The 12514-nt window shown below is 39.1% G+C and overlaps 1 protein-coding gene across 1 annotated transcript in view; it reads right to left on the bottom strand.

The window, feature by feature from the left end:
• Tph2 (tryptophan hydroxylase 2) overlaps nucleotides 1–12514 on the bottom strand; it is a 113472-nt gene that overhangs the window by 87143 nt on the left and 13815 nt on the right. The window contains exons 2-5 of the mRNA XM_004845027.3: nucleotides 11861–12013; nucleotides 9151–9334; nucleotides 8943–9043; nucleotides 3241–3308 (exon numbers count right to left, since the gene is read on the bottom strand). Coding sequence (XP_004845084.1) covers nucleotides 3241–3308; nucleotides 8943–9043; nucleotides 9151–9334; nucleotides 11861–12013 — 506 coding nt within the window. The remainder of the gene's footprint in view (nucleotides 1–3240; nucleotides 3309–8942; nucleotides 9044–9150; nucleotides 9335–11860; nucleotides 12014–12514) is intronic.

The following is a 12514-nucleotide window of genomic DNA, read 5'->3' as shown; positions in this document are numbered from 1 at the left end:
CTGAATCTTCATGGCAACCCTGTGAGACAGGTCCTACCACGAACACACTTCACGGATGAAGGAGCTGAGGCACAGTGAAGTTGATATTCCAGCCAGAAAGCAGCAGAGCTAGATCTTGAACCCAGTGTGTCTTACTCTAGTGCCCCAGTTTTTTAGCACTTTGTTAATCTGCTTAATCAGTCTGGGCTCAGCACTGTCCAACAAGCAGGTTACATAATATCCCTGGATGCCAAACCCTTGTAGTTAAACATCTCTTGTTTGTGTATCTACCAAACAGCCCTCACATATAATTTGGCCTTTGCTGCTATCATGAAAACAGGGAGGATTTTGTAAGACCTAGGAGAGTTGTCTCTGTGAAGTGATGAACTGTCAGTGTCCTGCTTCCCTCGGTCTCCTGAACATTCAGTTACAAGAGCCATCCATGTTGGACCTGAGCATTCCCCAAACTTCCAAACTGGGACAGATCCTGGGAGGCCTCACAGCCACGCAGAGCCACACAGCCCTCCTCTACACAGTCTTCACCTGCTCCAATCTCCTATTTCTACTGTTTCCCCATAGAAACCACAGCATAGTTTCACTCTTTAACTATGGAAAGGTGGCAATGGCAAACAGTTGTTAACACTTCGACAACTTCCACCTTCTATCATTTTGAGGACGTGCTGCTCACTCCTCTCCATATACATAAGTTTCTTTAAAAGCAAATGACTCTCCGTTATCAATGCTCCCTGAAACCATTGACTCATACAAGGGTTAATCAAAACATATGGTGTGTGTTTAAATTTTTGTTTAATTATTACAATAGAAAACACATTGTCATTAATCCCTCCGAAAGTACTCTGTCTTATCCCGTCATTCTTGCCACGTTCTGAAGCAGTTCTGAAAGTGCTCTTCTGTATCTTTATGAGATGTGATCGAACATATGGTGAACATTGCTGCTGAATGCCGTCCAATGTAAAGGCAGGCACATAAAAACATTACAGTGTGTCTTCATCCTCCGTTTTCACTGGTTCTGGCACAGTGCAACTTCTTGCTCCTCCCAAAGTAAAAATGACTATGAAAAGGTAAATGTTTGGAATCAACTCAGGACACTGAGACAGCTACAACGTTGCAACTATAGACAGTCGTGAAACAAGACTCCCAGAACTGCTTCAGAAAATGCCAAGAATAGGGCCAGGGATTTAGCTCAGTGGTTCTGCAGCCCGCCTCACAAGTGCAAGGTTCCAAGTTTGATCCCTGGTACCAAAAAATAAGAAAGAAAGAAAAGAAAATGCCAAGAGCAATGGAAGAAGTGTGTTCAAAGTGAGAAGAAGTATTTTGAGGGGGATTCTAGGCCATGTGCCTTTTACTGTAGTCATTTTTTTAGTTTAAATACCCACCATATTTTTCAATCACACTACTACATGTATATTACCACTATATCAACTCATCTTTATGCAGTTTCTAGACTCTATTGAGAAGAAACAAGTAACAGCCAAGCTAGTCCTTTAGTCATTATGCCAACAAAATCTTATGTCAAAAATCATAAAAAAAAATCATATAGATATGTAATATATATTATAGTAATGCCTTGGCTCACAGATGATTCTGTTTGCAAACAATTCGGTTCTCAAACAAAAGCATTCAACAAAATTTCCCTTTGCTCACAAACTCCACATTGGGCGACAAACACAACAGTGCCCAACTTCCCCAAAATTGTAAAACAAATTCAGTTCATAAACCAAGGTACCAATAGATACATAGATATAGATATAAATATAATCTACTATAAAATACATTTTTATCTATTTTACCGGAGGGAGAATGCTCTGCCTGGCACTGAGACTTTACCATATCCTTGACTGGTCTTTCCCCAAAGGATTGCCCTGCCCACATCCCTTCTAAAGACCACGACTCAGGAGCAGGCATGACCTGACTCCACAAGGAAAGCTTGTGAACCAGAGGGAGCCCATTTTAAGGGTCCAAGCCACTTACTTAGGTCTGATATAAAAAGTGAACCCAGCCCATTGGGGTCTTCTCTTGGCAATTTGACTAAGAAATTCTCAGGAAAGGGACTAGTGAACAACGGTGCTGAGGGGAAAGGGCGACATGAAATTGGTTTGAGCCAGGGCAAGCTATGTGCACACTGACATTGTGAGGGGTAGAAAGGCACAGCAGAGGGGGAAAGACACTGCTGGAAACAGTAGATAAATGGAGAAAAGCACGTGCCAAGTAGACCTGGTTTTCATGAAAATTGTTTTTATAAGTATGGTAGAGAGAGGATGAAGGATGTCTGGGGCTTGGGAGGTAGGGAAGACAACCAGGTTATCAAGCGAAGGTAGGAATGAGCAAGTGGTTACCTCTCACCAAGGGGAAAAAAAGGCGAATACTGATACCCTCTATAATAACATACAGGATGTTCTAAATTCTAACAAATAACAATTGCCTCTCTGGACAGTCAAACTTCTCACTTAGCCACAACTACAGAAGGAAGGAATCTTTCCTCTACCAGACATGGATTTATACTTTGTTCTGAGGACTAGCTTCATGGAGCTGCTCACGTACCAGAAGGGGGAAAGAGATTATCTCTCTAATATAAGAGAGAGTAGAATAAACAGGAACCTAACATCCACCCCATTTGTCTGGACATAGCCTGCAGTCAACACACTGCGTTATTGCCAGACACAGACTTATTCTGTCATTGCTGCTGATTATCCTGTACTACGGACAGTCCTCACTCCAAAAAGTCAGGTTCTTCACTTTCATCTCACCCGTGATCTTGGATTAAATGGGAAACTTTTCATTGCTCCTCTAATTTACTGGGAATTCCCCCATGTGAAGCAAGCACATTTCTTTTCCCCTGTGGCTGCTGACTGCTTCCTCCATTCTTTGGGAATCCTCCACTCTCACTGCAGAAACAGGACACTGAAAGGGATTACTGAAAAGTCAGTTAAAAGCAAAATTAAAGCACAGTTTCTGAGCCTTGCAGAGTGTACAGAAATGACTTCACACCTTAATGGAGCCACGAACACAATGGTATAAATGTAGCACATGGCATGTGGCCCACAGGTCTCATTATTTTACAATTATACCCAGATGACAAATACCAGTGCTGGCATTTAAACCTATAGAGTTGGTGAGTGTTTAAAATGGTTCATGTCTGCCTTCTGCAAAAATTTAAGTGAAAAGAAGACAGGTCTGTTTAACACAGCGTGTGTTTTTTCTAACTAGCCAGTGACGAGAAAGAATTATACCGGTACTTACTATTTATAACTCATGGCCACATCCACAAAATACTTTCTTCTCTGTCGATAGACATTGTCCTTAAATCCCTTAAACAAAAAAGAGATTAAGTTATTTAACAAAGTGCAAAAGAATTAGCTGCAGAAGGCCTAGAAGAAGATCACTGTGGTGTTTATTGAGTGTTCAATTCAAATGTAAATCTTATCCTCAGATGACTGTCTTGATGACATAGGCAAAAGCAAATTGTGCTTACAGTAAAACCTATTCAATTTGAGCTCTACTAACTTGGGATGTGTGGGAATTCAAGCAAAAGTTTACCTTTCCACTAAGTAAGCAGAATGGCTTAGTTAAACAAATTGATACTTTGAACAATATCTTTTGGTTTTCAAGTACCATTCTCATGTAATTGATCTTAATCACAAGTCATTCTTGTCCTGTTTATTAAAACAAGTCTCTTTAGCATGGTTATTCAGTAAGTTCACTTAATTCTAATTGCTCTGGGTAAATAATTAATAAATATAATATTTACTAAAGCCTCTGCTAGAATAATCATCAGATCCCCAATTTAGTATGAATTAAAGAGGTTTTGCTAGATGAAAACAACATTGAGATTCCACCTCACCCCAGAAAGAATGGCTGCTATCAAGAAATCAACCAATAACAATTGCTGGCGGGGTGTGGGGAGAAAGAAACCCTTCTCCATTGTTGGTGGGAGTGTAGACTTGGTGCAACCACTGTGGAAATCAGTATAGAGATACCTCAAAGAACTAGGACTAGGGGTCCCATTTGATCCAGCTATTCCCCTGCTGGATATCTTCCCAAAAGAATTAAAAGAATAATGTCACAGTGATACATGTGCACCCATGTTTATAGCTGCACAGTTTGTAATAACCAAAGCTTGGAAATAGCCCAATTGCCCATCAACTGGAAACTGGATAAAGAAGATATGTCTTTTTTATGAAATGGAGTACTACTCAGCCATAAAGAACAAGAAACTAGAGACATTTATAGCTAAATGGATGCATATTGAGGCCATACTCTTAAGTGAAATAAATAGGACACACATGTGTAAATACCAAATAGTTTCTCTGGTGTGAGACACTGAAAATGTAAATAAGGATTAAAATGAATAATTGATAATTTGAAATCGGAAGAAAAGGTCCAAAGGGGTAGGGGTGGTGGGAGGGGAAGGGGAAAGGAAAGAAGGGAAAGGAAAAATGATGAGAAAAGAAAAAAATGGAAACAAAGTCTGTGTAAATAGGGAAGGGTGGAGGGGGTGAAGGGCACACAGATAATGGGGAAAAAATAAGAACCAAGATACATCATGTACAGGTACAAGCACCCAATGATAAATGTAAATGTATTGTATATCTAAAATGTACCAATAAAAGAATTTAAGCAAAAAAAATATAAATAAAGAGGTTTTACTGTCATTTATGACTGCAATCACACAATGCAAAATTGATAAGGGATCCATGCATAGGGCAGCAGGTTAGTTCCATCTCATTCTGAGTTACTACCATTCTAACTCATCTTGGCCAGTTTAGTTAAGATTTTTAATCTAACATCATCTACTTGGAAAATTAAACACCATGTCTGTCATTTTTCAGTCAAGTGGAAACCTTCTGAGAGGACTTCCTAGTTTACTCAACAATTTGTCCTCTTGCCAACAAACTTCCCATTTTCCTTTCCTCCCCATGCTTTTAATCAATTCTTTCTGGGGCTGTTCTTTCTGCTGCTGTAGCTGCTGGATGCTCAGAAGAAATGGTTTCCACTTAACTTCTTATCTCTACAACCCCACAACCCCAAGGGTGACCAGGAAGCAGTGGCCTTTGATAATGGTGGCCAGGCAAGAATACAAGCGAAAGGGACCAAAGAATGTAAGAATAAAAGAGCAAGGATGAGGCCCACAAAGGCCCACACTACCTCTGCGGCAACACAGACATTTCTGCAAGGTGGACTGATGAAGACGAACCCCAAACACACTAGAAAATCACCCTATTCTCCTGTCTTGCTGAAAGAAAACAGGTCTTAGAGCCCAGGAGTCTTCTCAGGGCTGTCTGCTACACAGAAATGAAGAATGAGCTTCCTTTCAGCTCAGTGGTGCCACATCTGCCTGGCAAGCACACATTCTCACGTTAGATCCCCGGTACCAAAACAAAACAAAACACAGACTAACAACAGAGTTACAACAATGGAGGGGAGAGGGAATAAATGCCTTGAGATCACCATAACACCCAGGAGAAATGAAGTCTCCTCTGCCCAGAAACTAGCACTTTCTGTCTTGTGCTGTGGATTTGGAGTTTTAAAACTGGAGTTAAAAGGCTTGTGAAACTCTAAAATGTCTAGAAACAAAATTTTGTGACCATAGCTACCACATTCACTAATGGGTCTGTCACCTAAAAACAGTCCTGCTGTAGAAGGTAGATATTATAGTCAGGGAGAAAGTAAATTTCAACATTCACTAGTAAAACCAGATTACCTAGGGGTAGAAAACTGAAGAACTCCAAGCACCTTTATTATTCAAAAATAAAGTAGGCCATAACAAAAGAGAAAGAATCCTGTGAAAAGTGCAGCATCTGTTCCCTGATTCCTGCCAGACTGGACACCATGGTAACAGCATCATAATCTGCCGGCCTTCCAGAAGAATCTCAACTGTTTCTCCTAAGCAAACACCTGCACCTTTTCCAGGGACGCAAGAGAGAGATTTACTCATCATGCCTCATTAGCCTGGAGTGGCGGTGATTACGCAAATGTTGTGGGCGATCCAGAGCTTCCTGAATTGAACCATGGACTGGCAAAGTAAGAGATGCTGGCTGCACTAGTGATTACAGACACAGCATAACTTGGCCATTCATTCTGAATGGAAGCCAGGGGTAGGGTTACCAGACAAAATACAGAATGCCCAGTTAAATTTCAATTTCAGAAAAACAACAAATTTTTCCAATTTAACTGGGCATCCTATATATTTATTCACACAATCTGTCAACCCTATACCCTGAGAGTACCTGCTGCACAAATTCACCCTCTCTCCCTCAATTTAAATCAAAGGTAACTGAAGACCCAGCCTAAAGCCTAAAGTGCCCAGCTCAATTTATGGTGACACTCAAGTAGACATCCCAAAGAGCTCAACCCTGGTGGTATACTAGAATCATCTGGGGAGCTTTAAATAATACTCCAAACATGGCCATATTCCCAGAGATTCTGATTTTCACTCCCTGGGATGAGGTGCTGGCATCAGTGTTTTGTTCCATTAACACCCTACTGATGCTGTGAATGGGAAACTAAACCTGGGACTCACTGAGCTAGGACATTGGTTCTCACACTTAGAGTTCATCAGAATCTTCTGCCAGTCCTTTTACAGGAGGATTCCTGCATCTCTCTCTGAAAGTTCTGACTCAGTAGACTTCACATGAGCCTCCAGATGTCACCGTTTTAACAAGCACCTTAGGAACAGACCTTTAATCACACTTTGAAAGCCTCAGTGTCATTCTGGCTGGTCCCCATCCCCTCCAGTGGAAGCCTCCACAAGCTCACTAGAAAGGCAGAACCCTAAGACTTATAGAATAACTATCTACCTTTTTAAAAGGTCTCCCTGGTGACTTATTTTCCACTAAAGTTTTAGAGGCACTGACCTAGATATTGAACCCTTTCTAAGGGACCCGAGAAACATGTCTATATACCAAGCCCTTTCTGAACTACCCTAATGCAAGGGTCCCTGAGTCCATCTCAGAACTGAGATTACTCTTGGTCATAAAAAGTGCTTAGACGACATTTTTCTTCTTCATCAAATTAGAATTTACAAAAACACCAACTTATTGATATCAGACTTTATATAATGGGTATTTGGCATGCTTATAAAAGAAATGTAGTTTAAAATGACAAGAGAGGTATGGGGTTGCTAAGTACTTGCAACTATTTCAAGTGGTGCCCAGAAAATAAGAAGGTATCATAAAGTGGGTATCATTAGGAATAATGGAATAAAATTAAGAACAGGAAAATTTACTCTTGGTGTTAGAACAAATTTTTTCATAGCAAGGTCAGTGGTTTCTGTGGTTTTCCCATTCAAATGGCTGATCTTCCTTCTCCAGGTTGAGTAATTTTCAAACTAGACTAAGGGGAGTGTTTGGAAACAGGTTATCAAAAAATCCTTTACTGTGCAGACATTGATCTGGATGATTTAATACAGCATTTTCATTAATGGAATTAAGCATTTACTCTTGCCAAAATGCCTTCCAGTTGTTTTATTAACTAGGCTTTTCAAACACCCCTTCGAGGTCAATAAGAATTTTATTTCCACTTTTTTACATAAAGAATGAGGCACAGAGGTAGAGGGACTAGCCCAAGGTCATTCTACAAGTTAACAGCTGGTGTCTCTGCAGCTCTAGTCCTGATAATCTCTTAAATCAAGCCCCTGTGCTAACTCTGACTCCTCTGGAGTTGGGAGGAGAAGATAACGAAAGGATGATTATCAAGGCCATTTTTTAATGTTTTTCTGATGTTCAGGAGACTTACATGCTAATTAGTGTGAAATATTCTGAAGTCATAGGCTATACTGGCAAATAAAACACACTGGTTCTTGTGTGAATTTAGCTTTTTAAAAATAATGCAACTGAATTAAGTATGCTTGGTCATTTATCTGAATCACATATTCAAACTGATTTGAATTGGTATATCATGCAAAATGACTAGTGGCTGAAAATTTCTCTAGTGTTGAAGTTTTCATAGTTTCCCTTAAAAGAATGGTTCCCAAACCTGAGTGTGGACTGGTTAATGCAAGTGTCTAGGTGAGGCTGATACTGCAGGATCTGCACTCATACTTTAACAGCCACTGCATAAGAGTATGGTTACACTATCAGATTCCCTGGTTTACATAGTGTGAATATTTATAACCTATTACCCTCATCACACAAAGCCTTCCTATAAGCATGACTATCTGCTTGGATTTCCCTCTTTTATCCATTTTCAGACAAGGGGCACTAGAGGAGGAAGACACTGTTTGTAACGAATGACTGTGTTGCTTACCTCTCCCAGGCTATTAACTGTACTTCATTCTGATCATAAAGAAGTTCCAGGTCTCTTGTGTTAAATAAAAACTGATGTAAAGAGGGGAGAGGGGAAATAATGAGAAATGCTTACACACGTACCATATTTCTTTAAAGATGGTCATTTTTATTGGAGTAGAGGAGAGAATGGTGGTAGATAGATTCAGGGTAGATGTGAGGAGAGATACATCTCCCATCACAGCCTTATTTTAAAACCTTCTGCCTTTCCATTGAGACTGAAGTCAACTACATTACTCTACTCCTAACTACCTCCAGTCAAGCAAAATGGCAAGAAAACTTTTATTCTCTCACTGAGCCCCATCATGCCTAGTCCTCTCTAGTATCCCAAAGGTATGACCAATTGCAGTTAATCATTTTTTCCAAGGGTCACCATCTACAAGTATATTTCAGCCTGTCTAATTCCACAGAAATAATCTTCAGGGTGCAGAGTCTCCTCTATCCAACCCTTTAACAAATAAATATTATGTGGAAATGCCATCTTTCTAACCTGCTTGTAGGCAACATATGTGTGCTGGGAAGCTTTATCATCACACAGTCTGCTCTCAGTTAGGAAGGGTACATAATAAATTTCTGTACAATAGACCATTACAGCTCACTGCTTGGCCTATGGGCAGAGCTGCAAAAGCATTTGTGAGATGGATATTGCCAGATACTTACTGGGTGGTCAGCATCAAGTTCAGTACCATACATGAGAACTCGGTGAGAGCATCTGTCCAACTCAGAGATCTTCCGGGGAAACCAAGGCACATCCTCTAGCTCTGTTAAAAACAGTGCAAGTTCAAAACTATTACCTCACAGATTGTGTTCCCCTTCACAACGTTTGTCAGATTCCAAAAATCACTCAACAAGCAAAACCTGCCCTTGCCTTCCTCCTCTGTCCAAATGTTCTCCGGTGGATTCAGTGTTACAATGGTGGTTTGAAATTTCAGCAACTGAATGAGCTCACTGAATTCTGTTTTACCACACTCACAGTCCACAAAGATTTCAACCTCAGAACTTCTTCGCCGTGATCTCCTGGATTCAATATGAACCATGTTGACATGTTTTTCCTGTGGAAACATTAAGTGACATCTTTAACTCACATTCAGGTAACAATAAAAGAAATGCTTTTTTGTTTGGTTCTTAAGCAACAGTGTCAAGTACCCACTAAAGAGAAAAAAACAACCTTCTTATTCTCTGACTGACTAACAAGCATTTCCAGCTACTGTCTCCATAAGAAACCTGTATGGTTTTGTCTCTGTGCAGGTTGTCTTGTCCCATCAAAAAAAAAAAAAAAAAAAAAAGAGGAGGGTATTTAAAATACACAAAGGGCCCCATAAAATGTATCATAATTATAAACATCAGCATTTCCCAAAGTGGTCCATATCCCACTGGTGATATATGATTATTTGGGGAAAAAAATATAACTGTCCACTACCATATGTTATCATCTCATCCCAAGATTTGTATTTTATGTGTGTTTTAAAAACAATTAAAATTCAAACTTGCAATTTTATAGTGATGTAAAACTTGTTTGAAATGAGGTTTTAAAATGAAGCAATCTTTTTAAAAATGAGTGAGTAAAAGAAATGACAGGTAGAAATGGGTAAGGTGATATGAAAATGCCTGAGTATTTGAGAAATGCTGGCCAAAGCATAACCCAAATCATAAGAAAAGTAAGGAAAGCAAGAAAAGCAGTCAAGAGAGATTCTATTTTTTAAGAAAGCAAAAGGAAATCAAACTAGTAACTTACTTATGGCACAGTCAGAAGGCAAAACAAAAGGTCAAAAATAATAATATCCCCTAAGTCTAACCACTTAGTAATTATTCTCTTTCGGCAACCTCCAGGCTAGCTTTGTCCAAAAATGTGTTGCTACAACTATCATTCCTTAATGAATTTCAGAGGTAAAAATCTTGCAGTAAGATATTCAAAGGAAAAAAGTAATTGAATGCCTAAAAATCAAGTATAAATTTCCCCATTGCATAGTTGTCTTTCTCTTAAATTAACTGAAGACCAAGTTCTCCACTATACCCCCATAAGCAGACACCTCTCCATCACTCCAGAAGGTACACTCCAATTATTAGCCCAAGTCCTGATACAATCCTAGATGATCTCAGAAGTTTCATCATAGGAGCAGTATAAATACTTTTCAGTGCCTGAATAGGCTCAAATCAAACAGCATCCTCTCCTCATAAAGAAACAAGCCTTGTAACCAAGAAGTTAAATGCTCTGTCTGCTTTTATTAGCCTTTACAATAATGCTGTATTTTCTAAATTGGCTGATAATAAAAGTAACATTAATGTCAAGTTCAAGGTTCAAGTAATTTCATATACATTGTGTCACTTTGGACTTTGAATGTCCATTGGTTGAAGTGGTTTGGCTTACATTAGATGTGGGCAGAGTGAAAACTTAGAGGTGTTAAATCTTTCTCCAGGGACTTTCCCAATGTGCCCAGCTGTCTAATTGAATCGGCTTGCCTTTGGGCTCAGTGTGGACACAGCCCTAGATGACATAATTATGTGTAAAATACTACCCCAGATTTCCATTACCACTGTTTATGGTACTCGATTTTTTTCTTCAAGGTCAAAAGGGAATACTTGCCAAATCAGGCTAATTTCCCTTCTATGATCATCATACAGGCATCATAATAATGCCTCAGTTCCACACACTTCACAAAGGACTTCCGTTCATATTATTTCATCCCACAACCCAGTGAGGTAGGTATTATTGCTGTTTTACAAATGAAGAAATTGAACCTTGGAAGCTGCTCCTTAACCAAACCAGGGGAATACAGGTCTGAATCCCTGGAGAGTAACTCTGCCCATCATTGTCCACAGTGTAGCAGCTCCAGGGACCAGGCAGAGATAGGCTCCTTACCTTACCACCCTAATGAACAGCCATGCCCCCAAATAAAATGCATTCAGTCAGGGAGGGTGCGTCCTTAAGAGGTGGAGGGTCTGTCAGGTGGTCACTGGCAGGAAACCGATGGCTTTCCTGGGCTTTCCTAGCCTCATCCCCTCCCTGGCTCTTTCTTGAAGGCTCAAACCACAGATTTGAGCATGAGAACATGCTACTACATTTCTATGAGGTACAAGGCGAGCTAGCCTTACAATTTATGTATGAGGAGAACCTCATCTTTAAAAAAGATACATTAAGATCATGAAGCAATTAGGCTTAGCAGAAGCTCCATCTCATTTTATGCAATAAATATCCTCTTATTACATGTATACAATTCAAATTTTAACAAATCAAATCAAACTTCAGCTTCTTGATATTTAAAGATACCCTCTTTGGCTTCTTTTGTGTTTTCAACTGTAGTGCTCACATTTTTTAATTATGAACTTTCTCACCTGGCAACAGTCTACAGAATTCCTAACAGGCTAACTCTGAATTAATAAATCACAGTTCATGAAAATCTGTTTATTTCATTGTTTGGCAGACAAACTTGTTTTGTAAAGTCTCATGAAGTTTGGTTCCTTAGAATCTTTCACCACATTACCCAGAAAATGGTTCAGTAATGTTTCATAACAGATGATAGGTTTATAATGAGGCACACAGTCACTTTCAAAGTTGTGTGATGATATTTTACATTTACCTGAAAGAGCCTCAGTGCTTTTACCAATCCACCAACTTCATTTTTCAAGGAAAATATGACTGCTGTCTTGCCACTCTCGGCAGAGGTTTCACTTTTGCTGCTTCCCTTGTTGCCTTTCTTCTCATCATTTTTGCTAGAACTAGCTTTATTTAGCTTCAAGAAATCAAAAACACAATAATTATTAGTATTCCAGAGTTTTCCATAGTTAGATTTTTCTCCCTGCATTTTATTCATAACCTGGAAGTCCCACCAATCTCAAAAATTCAAGGTGAATTTGTCATGATACTAATAACTTTCTGTTCTAAATGTTACTCTACTCCACTCTAGGACCCTATTTTCCGTGCTCTAAAATAGAATCTAGTGGCTGAAATTAAAGAGAAATCATATTTGTTTCACTTTAATGGCAACAAAATTCTAACCATCATTAAGTATGAAGAATCATGTATGAATAACTCCTGCCCTTTTTTCCTGGGTTAATTTTATAGCATAAAGTTTGCTCTTTTGGCCTAAATCAATTATATATAAAGTATTACTAATTATATACTGATTATTACTAAACATAACAAAAATAAAATCCAACATATAATTATAAGAATGGCAAATTTAGCTTCAGTTAAATCTTAAATAGAAGATATCTATTTCACTTTGAGTATG

The sequence above is a fragment of the Heterocephalus glaber genome, unplaced genomic scaffold (genome assembly GCF_053883595.1).
Source record: "Heterocephalus glaber isolate CG9 unplaced genomic scaffold, H.glaber_assembly_v1.0 deba00001571, whole genome shotgun sequence".
Taxonomy (NCBI): Eukaryota; Metazoa; Chordata; class Mammalia; order Rodentia; family Bathyergidae; genus Heterocephalus; species Heterocephalus glaber.
This window is presented reverse-complemented; position numbering and strand designations above follow the sequence as displayed.